Source organism: Neodiprion virginianus, chromosome 6, assembly GCF_021901495.1.
Source record: "Neodiprion virginianus isolate iyNeoVirg1 chromosome 6, iyNeoVirg1.1, whole genome shotgun sequence".
Taxonomy (NCBI): domain Eukaryota; kingdom Metazoa; phylum Arthropoda; class Insecta; order Hymenoptera; family Diprionidae; genus Neodiprion; species Neodiprion virginianus.
Window position 1 is genome coordinate 21,531,716 of NC_060882.1, and position 13,266 is coordinate 21,544,981.

The following is a 13,266-nucleotide window of genomic DNA, read 5'->3' on the forward strand; positions in this document are numbered from 1 at the left end:
CGGCGGCGTTGTCATTCCAGAGCAGACAGCCGTGTTGCAAGGAAGCGTAAAGCAACGATTCAGAAGAGTTTACCCTATCGCTGGTGAAAGACCGCGCGCATACATCATTCGTACGTTGACGTGTGTAGTTTCACCGTAGTTTCGACTAACGTTTCAAGGAGAAAATAAACAAAACGAGAAAAAACATTAACCGCACCGGAAAATCAGCCGTTCAGTTGCGAATATACGAGGGATCGAAAGTTCGAGGAAGTGAGCGAAATTTGACCGAAATTCGGACTAGTCGCAAAGTGTCGCAACGGACTTTTCGATACTTTACACCTCATCGCCTCACGTTTATACCGGAAAGAAACTTTAGAGGATATCAAGATGGCCTTTATGATGCCCGTTGTGAAAAACGAGTGGGATATCTACAAGACTAACCGAAGTAGACGATCCTCCGAGTGCTCGAATCCTCAGGCTTGTCGCAGTCGCAAGGTAAAATTCTCTCCCTTCAATGTCTAATTACCGTTTTGAACATGCGACGCCATTTTGTCGCACGTGCTATCATACGCGAGTCGTCTGCGAGTGTGTTTGTTTACCTTAAACTTACACACGTATCGCGTTTTCCTGTTTCCTCTAACGACAGTCGCGAATTTTTCCATTTCATGTCTCTTTTTCATAGTCTTTTCTTTTCGAGCCGATCGCCAGTGCGCTCAAGGTGCATGTTTAGAAAGTTTCACATCGCTAGAGGATCCGGCGATCCCTTCCTTCCCGACCGAGCGCATTGCCCGCAGTTCGACGAATTTTCTAGAACCTTGCCTGGCATTCCGGCCGCACAGAGATTCTAACGGCACTTTGCACGTTCAAATGGCCCTGATCAGATTGACGGAAGACTGTCTCGTTTCCTCGATCCCACCTTCCGGTATAGTTGCAAAATATTTGCAGCGCATGCGATTCGCGAAAGTGTTTTTTTATACACTCGAGTCGCGGGAATCTGCAGCTTGTAGCTGATGTTAATATACGGCGAATCGCAATCGCCGATCAATGTAAACGGAGCTGCAATATTCCGGCGAATCGTTATTGCGCAGCTGACGCAACGCTTCTTCGCGTATTTTGTAATTATTTTCAAACAGCAATCGGCCATTCGACGCCGGTTGTAAACTTCGGCTAAAGTCTGTGCGATATTGGCAAAAACCGTGATTGCCGATGTGGAACAGTCATGCAGCGGCATTCCTTAGATCAGTGATTCTCATGCGAAATTCACCCGACCGAAATAGATCGTCGCTTATAGCTACTCACGTACTACACATACCAACGCATCTAAATTGTTGCAGCTTTTATTTCGAAATCCGACACCTTAACTAAATTAGACACATCTATTTCTGTAGTGTAAAATTTCCTCAAATATACCCGGTGCAAACAATTTCAACTATGCACACGAAAACATTGACGCTGTTGATCGCTTCGTCTTCTAATGATAAAATACATACTATATTTATTTATTCACGTTACATATACGCGGTTGTCACTCTCGAGTTGTTTCACAAATATTTTTAATACACTTAAACGTTGGTGCAACTTACAAGCCATCTATGGTACAGGAGATAAGCGCCTAACAGTCACAGTATTGTCATGAATCATATAGAAAATAATACACGTACCTTCAAAGCATTATATTACAGACAATAAGTAGTCCTTATTTTCCGATACGGAAATTTCTGGCTTCTTCTCGTCCCTAATGGACGGTATTATATTATGTAAATTACGTTATCGATCACTCGCCTCACGCCGTGATTAGCTTGACCCTTGGCATGTACGTACATACGATACTTACCAACGTATGCATTTACACAAATCACCCGTATCGCTGTTTTCGTGGGGAAATCACAGTAGATTTAGGACTGCTTGCAACGGTCTGATACCTATCCAATTGCGATTAGTTAATCGGTTGATAGAATAGTCAAATAGGCGCGTTTCCTAACGACCTCAAATATTGTACGAACTACGTACTTTGACTTTGACAAATGATATTATGTCAGAGCTACTTATGACCGATTGAGTTGAGAATCACTGCGATTTAGGCGAACGGCACGCCGGTTTGTTTGTGATACGCCCTTAAATGGCGCCTCATCTTTCGCAGCGGATGTATTCAAGAAGGTAAATGTACGTAACCTACTCTGGGAGGTGCATAATATACATATACCCTCTTGGTTTAGTGGTCGTAACATCGACCGCGATTATGAGACGAGACACATACGCGCCTGGTATTAATTGAGATACTGTAAATATAAACAGTGCCACGCGGCCACAAGGACGCGGATATCAACTTCTTATTGTACTTATTATTAGACCTTAAATTAAAATCTTTTATTACAATACGTGTACTTGTAACATGATTAATTCGCCAACAGTCAGAATTTGCACGGGATTTGTTTCAAATTATAGCTATTGCGCAATTTGGATAAATTTCGAGATGTGGAATTATGCATGTAACTATTCGTACGTGCTATTCATTTGGACGGTAAGTCATGAAATTGAAAAGAAGACATTAGTGATGCATCGGTACGATAATGTGATGTATGTAAAATTATGATCACGTGATTGCCTTGCGCGGTAACTAAAAGATTTGAGGAACAGGATATTCAAAAAACTGGAATATTAATTTCTGTTGAAAATTACGAAAATATAAATTGCGTCTTAAGGAGCTTCAAAGTCACGGAGTCGAAACAAACTCACATTCACGGTTGCAAAGAATTGCATGCAAATGTCAAATCACATATTCGAAATAATAGAAATGTGTTCCTACTACGAGATACCGGAAATCGCTTGTGAAAAGAATTAAATCGAAGTTGCAACTGCTTCGCGTTCGGAAAAAAGTTATTTTCATTTCACGGTAATTACAATTGCAACAAGACTGCGAACTTGACAATAACGCGTCGCAAATTATCACCCAAAATTACAATAAAAAATTATTTCGAAGGGGTTGAAATACCGTAGAAAAAGATTGAAAATAATCCATAAAAATGGGAGGAAAGAAATCTTGTGAAAAAATTTCTTACACTGAAATTCTAATGCCTGACGTAGGTATATCTACATCTCGTTAGCTGTATCCGTAAAATTGAATAAAGTTTTATACAAACGGAAATTCGTTGAATTCTGATGAAATCAATTGAAATCAGATATACAACAGGATCAAGAAACAGATACTGAATTAATTCAATACCAATGAGTCGAATTTGCATCAGATACATGCGCATGCCGTATCACGTGTAAATTTTCGAACTCTAGAAAGGTGGACGCTCACCGAATCCGCGTATCTTAACCTTTCCATCAGCCGCAGCAGATTCTTCCTGCACCCGAGGCGGTTTTATTTATAATTCGAAACTGCTTGTAGGTAGCATAGTAACCTCATGGTTCGCGTTGAAACGACTCTTCGTCATATATTTACAGACAGGCGAACGTCGGACCAAAATACGTTTCAAACGATCCATCAGTACGTCTCGGGCAAAGTTTCCGCGTGTGATTCAGCCGCCTGTAACCGATCTCGAAATAAGGATAACTTCCTGCTTGATTTGACCTTGCGGCGTCTACTTAGTCGCACCTAACCTCGCGTACAAGACGGCAAAGTTCAGGAAAGCCAGGGAGGGTTTGCCGATTTTCTTCTACAAAGGGAAACGGATTTCTGTGTTGCAGGTTTCGGAGTGCTCGAAATCCGAAGGACCGTCGCTGTCGACGTCGCCGGGTTCCGATTACCTCACGTCCCCGGCTCACCGGCCGATTCCGCTGACCTCTCGCCAGTTCTCCCGAACTTCATCCAGAGCCTCGCAAAGCTCGCTTCAAAGTCCGAGCAAGAGTACCGGCAGTTCACCGCCGAAGACCGGAAGCTCAAATTCGTTGAACAAGTTCCACAACAGGCTCGTAGACAAGCTGAAACGCTCGCTGAAGAAAGCGGACGACAATTCGTCAGACCAGCGGAACCTCTCGTGAGACAGTCAAGCGGTTTTGGGCCGGCCACCCGTTTCCGGTTCGAAACCAATCGAGTTTCGCCGCCCCTCAGCTCCTTCCGGCTCCGGGACGAGTCTCAAATTTTTGGCTCGCTCCTGCCCGGATCCAGACCCGGACCCGCCGATCGCCTGGTGAACGGGGATCCCGAGGGATCCCCTCGCGTCCCTTCCCCCTCGTCGGAGTCATCCTCACGATACGTCAAATTTCAAAGAGAGAGACGAGCGTCGACTCTCGGCCGGCATTCGTGACGCGTTGCGATTTACGTCAAGATCAATCGATCGATCGATCGGAAACTGCGATACGCACACTGAATAAGAGGAGAGCACGGTAATGGCGCCAGGAAAATTGCGGATCTCGTCGAACCTTGAACAATGTCATCGGATCGAAAGGAAAACCGCAGAGAAAAAAATAAAACCAACCTCACACCGTCGGCTTACCGATGAAAGCTTCGATTCTGCTGCTGCCGCTACCGCACCGATGCACATCTCAACTGCAGGCTTGTATATTCGTATAAAATATAAGTTATTTGAGTATCGAGGAAACCGAAAAGAGATCGGGTCTTGACGGAAGGCTTAATCAAAAATGAAAAAAAATAAATAAAAATAACACAAACATACGCATAACAACCGGTCGTCAGTCGTTTCGACGAGGTCGCGACTCCACAGAGTCTCTCACACTCGCACTTCTTTCTCCCTCTTTTTCCTTTTATCTTCTTTTTTCTTTTACCCAACTTACTGCCGTTCTCTCTTCCATCTGCTCTCAATCCCTCTGATCAACTCTGGGGCTTCACCGTTCGATATCTGACAAGATTTTGCCTCGTTGTCTCTAAGTGTGTCTACTACGTAGAAGGCAAAGTAAAAATATCATTTGAAGAACGGAAAATTGATCGATGATCGGTTCTCGAAAGTTTTCTGAAAAATAACGAAAGATGAGCAACGTTCATAGCTTCTTTACGCTAGCCAAAGAAAATTTCAGTCCTTAGGTGTGTACGAATATCGCTTGGTTCCTTTCACTTTGGATTTTCGCAAACTATTCGCACTATTATGAGACGGACAACAACCGTGCTTGACGCTGACGATCGAAGCGATCCGAACAATCGGATAAGTATACCGAATCTATGATACACCTATGTAATATAATACAAAAATATTTTGACGGGTGGGTGATAAAGATATTGCACATCTATCTGTATATGTAAAAAAATTTTAAAGCTTCGCAGAGTTGATTTTTTAGTATACAATACAATACGATATTATAGGTAAGAGTGACTGTTGACGAGTGAAAGCCTAGCAAAAGACTTATTTTAATCGATTAAGAAAATTGATAAATTTACATAAAACATAAAATTATGAGAGAACTGCAGATTTCAAATTTAACGTACCTTTATTAACATAGTATGTATTTTGAATATTATTGATTAATCAGTATCTATGTATATGCTGTATACATCGTATAGCCCGCTAGTGCGGGCAGTCAACCTGACGATAGATCCGCGAAACGATTCGAACCAGAATCAATATACGAAGCTTCAATCTAACTATCGTTTTATTTCTAACGCATATACGACAACTATAGAATTGCTTGCTTATATGATATTCAGCCATTTATTCGCCGTTCTTCATCGTGTACTGGTTTCATTTGGAAAATATTTTCAAATTATTACCGATCACTGATATTTATTGAACAATTGACATTATACCTATTTATATGTACACACACACAATACACACATCATTAAAAAGTACCTTCCATAGAGCAGTTCGAAGATTTGCAAAATTTCTCGAATAATCCGATGATAATTATCAGGCACGGTTTGATTATGCGATTAACGTTGATTCGTTTTCAGCTGCCATTTTTTTTCCCCCCTTTTTTCACTATTTTTATATCACACGGCAATTTCTATAGTATTTTAACGATTGCGAGTAAGTTTAGATAAAATTCAAGAGTTGATTACAGGTAAATTCGATTTATCATGGCCACAATCTTGATTTCTGATCCTAAAATCATTCGTGTCTCGGAAAAAATGATGTGTATGTATGTATTTATTCGTAAATTTACGAACTGAGCGCTCTTTGTTGGTACCGCGTGTGACTCTGTGATACCGTAAGCTAAGATAGAATTATTTTGCAACGATTTAAAAAAATCCAAAATTATAAAAGCCATTTCACAGGACACTGCAGTGTCCGAGCTCGAGATATGCTGATACGAATGGCTGGAGTGGCAAGAGTCCAAAGACACTCAATCTTTATTGAATCGTGTTTGTGGGGATTTCCAAATTTTTCTACAAACTAAGCCAAGCATGTTTCTGAAAATTACCAAGTTCAAAATTATCCGCACTCGAACCGTTGATTTTGTCTTTTTCGAAATCGTTGCCAGAATTTGGCGTAAGCAGTTATAATAAACCAGCTATTCTGATGTACCTATAATAAACATAAATCTCGCGGTAAATTTCGAAGAATTTTGATACACGAATCACCTGCACTTCGTTTTCAAACGAAGTGAAAATTTCGTACGGTATCAAACAATCTTCAATAGTTACCGCTTACCGTAAGACTGCTTAAAAAATTACCGATGGGGTGTTATATGACGTATGGTGCTGGGCTAAGTTCGGTCAGCAAATTTTGTTGAAACCGTTTTCTTACACGAATACATTTTCTCCCAAAATTTGCTACGCATTTCTTAGCCCATTGAATTGAACTGATCATGCGGTGTTACTAGAGTTAAGAATTTGTCGAGATATGATCTATATATTTATTCTTCAGAAACGATTCTTTATTTTCTGTTTTATTTTATGTTCATTTTAATTTCTATACTATATATCCTTACAATGGGACATTTTGAGCTGATTCTGAACACACGGTTGTGGGGGAAAACGGTTTTCAAAGCAGCAGCTTTCATTCAGATCGTCTGTACGATCTTTACCGATCGATTCGAGTCTTCTATAAACCGACTTAATTCAAATACTATCAATTTTACTGAATGTAGGAAAAATTGAATTTTCTTTTTTGTTTTTCTAAATGTACCGCCATCCCATATGTTCACATTCACAGTAATCTACATGCGTTTTTTTCGCGTCGACTTGTTCCCAGCAGCAGGTAGACGACGTTTCCTCCTCGACCGTAACGGACTATTATCACTGCCGAAATCCCACGAAACTGCGTCAAAGATTTGAAAAAAATGCTCTCCTAAAAGTGGGACTAAAATTTTCAAATTTTCATGGCCTCTAATTGATAGGTATTTATTTTTTGACATAGACTATAACTTTAGTAATTAATTAGCTTGTGTACTTCTCACTTACGATCGATGCCCATATACCACAGCTCAACCTGAGTAATAAATCGTAGTGATAGTAAAAATGAATTGAATCGAAGTAAAAAATTCTAAAACTTTCACGTAGAAAATTTCAATCTAGATTCACGTGACACAGCTGGACCAAGGGCTGTCTAAACGTGGCTCGGGTAACGTGAGATTGTACAAGCATACATTCCAGGCATACTGTATAGCTATATTGTATACATGTCGATATAAAAATAACCCGTTAGCGTTTGATAAGAAATTCACAGAAAAAGTAGAGGTATACATTGATAAATGAATGATAATATATATATATATATATCGAAAGTTTCGAATGCTTACAATAGACATTGATTTATCATATATATTATTATGTATTGCAATTTTTATGTCATGTTCAATAAAGAAAATTTAAATTAACTCGTCAAATCTGTTCCTGTACTTAGTATTCGCGTACTTTCCCAGATTTACTTACTCAATGCTTATAATACCCGGTATATATAACGGTTAATAAAATGATATACGTATGCGTAACTTACGATTTTAAGAATCGAATTTAATCGAAATAAGTATTGATACCAATCGATTCTATATAAATTCCAAATTCCTAGAAAATTTTTCATCGCTGGGCTGCAACTCGACATTCTAACTCTCCAAAATGTTGCCTGAGCTGATGAACAACAGGAAAAAGTGTAATTAAATTGATGCGTGAATGAGAAGAAGAATCAATCGCAGTGGATGACTCGTACCTACTTCGCGTAAGTCCATTTAACAATAAGTGTAATTAAAAACTCATTCCAATCCAGTTCACGTCCAACTAAGTTGCGTGCATGCACGCGAAAGTAGGACATTTGATGCTTGGAATCGCGGCTTCTTCCGTATGCGATTAGACTCGTTACGCTGTAGCCAGAAGTTGAACCTGAATTCTTCCTTATAATACATATGCTAATCGTACTAATTAGCATACCGGCAAACTCTAAACGAATGTTCATTATACTTACATTATCTTCGGACTCATCTAGCTTCAGTCAGCATTATTCTAGCGAATTGAATTTCTTCCTAGACTTATCCCAGTAGCATGTATAAAGATACTTCCGGGTAACTTGAAAACTGATCGTACGAAAGCGTGGTCGACAATTTTTTGACAGTCACTATACGGAAATTTGGATATAAAGAACGCTTCGTCCTTCGCAACGAAATGCTGATAGATTTCTTCGTTGCTCAAAATCAGTCATACTTCGTTGTTTCATTGCCAGTCCGGAAATTTGGTTTCAATGCCAAGATTGTGGGTTGAAAAGAAATAACTCCGATAAAGAAGCGTCCCTTTTTTTCATCGAAATGGCAACGCGAGCCGTTGAGCGGAAGATCACATGGCCTTTTTATCGTCCGGAGTTATCGGACATTAGTAAATGAGGTGTAGATTAGAATCAAATAACTTATAAAACGTCGGATCATCGTTTAGCGTGAGTAAGCTAAGACCGTGGAAATCATCGATGCAATCTCTTTATCGCTCGTGATATCGTTGTAGATATGAGAAACACGGAAAAAAACATTTGCTGGCCGAGGTGGAAAAGTGTTATAATTCATGACAGCCGACAGTAAAAACGTGCTACAGCTATGTAACAAGAGTTTCGCAAGCGCGCTATAAAGTTGAATTTTGTGTCCGTTCGTTAATTGGATTGCTGAATTCTGAAATCAGTTTTCCTTTCAAGTCACAAAAATCCTTGACACCGCAGTGTGAATTTTCGCTGTCCCTGTGACATATAAACACGTTGTGTATTTTGCTAGTCCAGCAACTTTCCTGTTTGTAAAATGAGCGCATTTTGTTGTTTGTGCTCTAACACGTCTGGCTGAAATTATCTATAGAACAATTATTGTTGGTACACATATACCGTACATGCAAATATTTTCATACGGTACTCATCGATCGAGTGATTCATGCATGGAAAAAAATGATTCGTTACTCGAGTATAAATTCTTGCTTCTCGTACAGTAATAATTATTTCACTCCGAGTGTTCACTGACAAGTTAAACTTGCTGGCACAGCGAATTGATTTTATATTTTTCGATCGACTTCGTTAATTGTAGATTTCTCCGTCTGGTGATAAATTTTTCAAATTCTGCAGTGATGCCGAACTTCAATATACACAAATAGTTACATCGCGTTCGAATAAAAAAGCTCAAATTACCATCGCCATCATCGTTAGGTCGAAGTCAGCTACCGTATCATTTCTCATTCCAGTTTTCCTCGAAAGACTATTCGCTCGGTAATAGACATTGATCAATATCCAAACATACCCACATAAGTACCCAGATTTGCGAAAATCAATCAAAATTACTCTGTCTACCGCTAAATCGAAAAGCTACTCCGTATCCGTTGCGAGTAATCCACCTTGGTACTTTTTCACCTGATTGTGAGTGGGGTAAATTAAATCGATCAACCGCGATAAGATCCGAGCTGCTAATACTTTTGCGACAGCTTCATTTCGTCGCTTCAATTCCAAAAGCACACGTAGCAACATCAACGCGCGTATCATCCAACTGGCACACCTGATGGTTGCATTAACGGACAAACCCACGTTGAGTTACGCCAATGCATTTCGCTAGTGGAAATTTCCACTGCGAGAGTGCTGCGTGTGTCACCCGCTGAGTTATATTAACGCGAAATGCACACTTCGCTAAATATAGTTATACATACGGCGGGTATACGGACCGTGGGCGTTATGCTGCTGTAAAAAATGATAACATAGTTAATCAAAAAAGGAACGAAAGGAATGGAAGGCAACAACCAAGTTCCCGGCATGAAACCCAACCCTCCAAAGACTCAACGACTCCAACTCACATCTAAGCTCCGGTGACTTGTCGAACGAAAGCTCGATGCCATACTCGGGTCGATCGCCCCAGACGATCTGATTGTTTGTAAACAAAAGCGTACGGCAGGTGCCTGTTGTAATCACGAAATAAGGAAATAAACCGTCCGTCTCTGTTCGAGCCTCAAATTGTGTCAGTTGCCCGAGCAGGACGGACGGTTTTGGAGACCATCTCTACTGTATGCGGATGATCGGAGAACCAGACACGTTTCTGATCGGGCGCGGAACAGTGTGTGTAAGTATACAGTTTATATACACCGTACTTTCGACACTGCCACATTGCAGTGTCAGGTGTGCGTGTACCGTCTGCTACATCGGTTCGGCTATGAGTATTAACTGCGGAGTAGGCACGAGGTACGTGTAATTCCCCAATAGCTAATTATATCCGTACATTCCAATTGCCTCAATCACAGCGGACGTCGAGCACAAGGAAAGTGCCGAACGAATCGAGCCGATGTTAGAAGGGGTAATTTAAGTACACGAGTACCGGGCTCACCGTCGTCCTCGTCGTTTCGTCATTCGCGTTCTATCGTCGCCCCCTCATCGCGGTCCTTGCAATACACTTGCAATTAAACATTTTACACGCAGAATACGTCCTACGCAGTTGCAGTATCGCCGCAAGACGGGGCATTCTGTGCATTATTTTTCTTTTCTGTTTTCTTTCTTGTTCCCTCCTCAATACTTGTTGCTCGCATTCTTGTTCTGCGAGGTGTACGTATAAGGTGTACGGGTATACAGTAGGAGCAACAATTTACTCCACCGTGTCTCCGCAGGCGGATATTAGTTGGGAACTATCGCTGATCGGTGGGTATTTTTCGCAGTGTTCACGTATGTAACGTCCGCCGAGTCAACGTGTCAATATACTAGTGATTTAGGCGACCAACGACTGACGGGCCGCTATCTTTGGTCTGCTTAATTCGCCCGTTGTTGAGTGAGGCGATGGATCATCTAGTGGTCGAAACGTGTGGTATTTTTCCTCGGACCTTTTTGGTTGTTCGGAATATTATACGTCTTCGCTGCGAGCCTGCGTCAATTTTTATTGAATATTCATGAAGACGGTCGGAGAAGCGAGACCATTTGGAATGACGCATATCTATTCCCGAAAGCATTGCTGCACAGACTGTCAGAAATTCGGTGTTGAATATAAGACCGAAAATATTCTATAGAAGTTGACACTGTGTTGGTATTGATTTTGAAAGCACTTGGTGTCAAGTATCGAACGACTTACACCGACGATGTTTAACTTTACTGTTGAATTTTTATTGACACCGTGAATTTTCTAACAGTGCAGGTGCAAAAATACTGCAAAGACAAAAGTTTCTTTTCTATATTGAAGATTATACAGACTAGCAATTAGGCTTTTGCTAATAGCTGAGCTCGTATATGTCAGGTGATTTTTTTCAATTACCGATAGCAGAAAAACTTCCAAGTCGGAGAGAAAATTTACAAGTCGAAATTTATAGACCGATGACAACCAATTAAGCTTACAATTACTTACTGGCGATATCTAGTGAAATCTAAAGCATATCGCATTAGAACTGGATTTCAAGGTATCGCTCGTTCGGTTCATTTACTGGCGAAGTAATTATAATGGGGATACAAGGCATCGTTATAAAACAATACCTCTTGTTTGGTCTCGAATCACTTGTTCTTACTGCCGCAGTTAATAATCTTCGACGTCGCGTGAATTAATACGGTGACTGCATATTAGACATTCAAAGACAATAGAGTTTTAATTTAGGTCAATTAATGGTTCGGTTCTCACGATCAACAGCCCGCAAAGTGGCTAATTAAGTTTTCTGCCTTACTTCAGATATATGCATACATCGATGTGTTTGTATAACCTTAAAATGATATGTATAGAAAAAACGTTCCCAAGAATGACGAATTACGTACAAGCTGTAAGTGATTCCTTTGAATGTTGAGTCAATTGTTATCTTGATGCTTTGTTTGAAAATCAAAGAGCAGTAGAAGCGTTTCGTAGATCAGCGATAAATTTTGAAACGTAGAACGTGTAAAAAGTTATTCCTATTCTTCATTTCTGTACGAAAGAAGCGTTTAAAATACAGCTTTAACTATTAAGAGAAAAATATAAGACAAAATTTTATTCCACCAAAGACAACAACAGCGTCGGTGAGTGCAGATTGCCGATTAGTACATCGATATATATTTATGATTGCATTTGTCATCCTCCAATGACGCACGAACTGCAGGAATTGTATCGAAACGATTTTTTCCTTTCAGTTATAAAAACATAAATAAATAAAATAAAATAAAATAAAACCAATGAAACGGCATTTTCCAGTTTTGAAACATTCAGAAATTTGCCAAATACCCACACTCGACGTAAATCAGAGCTGGAAGCAATTAAATGGCTCGTCGCTCGTTGAAAAGTGTTTTTTTTTTTTTTTTCTTTTTTAGAGGAATATTACAGGAGCATGAAAGAAATCGGCAAGCCTCGAATGTAACAGCCTCGATTTATTGTAAAATTAAACACCGCAGAGAATTGATAAATTCAAGGCGAGACGTGACATTGTTGGATTGGCGCAATCATCATCCTGCAATTTTCTCGCCGGTTGTAGAACAAGTGTTCGTCACCTCAATTCACGCACGCAACAGAATAAAGTCATGTTTGAATTGAATCCATGCACTTGATTGTTCCTCGGCAAGTAGAGCTAGAATATATATATATATATATATATATATATATACTCGCGTAATGCCTAATTCCGGTTTTAAAACTATAACCGGCATTCCAGCTGTGCCTACAATTGCGGCGACGACGACTTGTAAACGAGGCCGATTTGCTGAGCGCTGAAATCGAGTTCTCGCCGGTTACTATTTGGGATTGAATCAACTCGTGTAATCAGCGCCGCGTCCAGTGACAGTCGCGCACATTGCCAGGCCCGAGATAGGCGAATTCCGTGGCGTCGCGACGATGAGATTGAGTTTTATTAGGGAGAAAAAAGTGAATCATTCTGCGTATATTATCACACACGTGTTTCACTTTTTGATGGAAAAATTACTTGCTCGAAAAGTCGAAATTCATTTTTTAAAATTTTATTATTGTTTCGGTATTAGTACTACGGAACACTTGTAAAGGGGCGATATTTTACGC

The 13,266-nt window shown here is 40.2% G+C and overlaps 1 protein-coding gene across 1 annotated transcript; it reads left to right on the top strand.

Annotated features, from left to right (window-relative positions):
- On the top strand, positions 1-7,698 carry LOC124307891 (uncharacterized). Its single transcript, XM_046770050.1, has 2 exons — positions 1-474; positions 3,673-7,698. The coding sequence occupies exons 1-2, from the start codon at positions 367-369 to the stop codon at positions 3,964-3,966; spliced, it is 402 nt and encodes a 133-aa protein (XP_046626006.1). The 5' UTR covers positions 1-366; the 3' UTR covers positions 3,967-7,698.
- Positions 7,699-13,266: the final 5,568 nt, after the last annotated feature.

What these genes read in the sequence shown, in the direction of transcription:
- LOC124307891 (XM_046770050.1), top strand. Translation starts at nt 367, where the DNA reads ATGGCCTTTATGATGCCCGTTGTGAAAAACGAGTGGGATATCTACAAG. An exon ending in AGGCTTGTCGCAGTCGCAAG is followed by an intron (nt 475 to 3,672) that starts GTAAAATTCTCT and finishes TCTGTGTTGCAG; the next exon opens with GTTTCGGAGTGCTCGAAATC.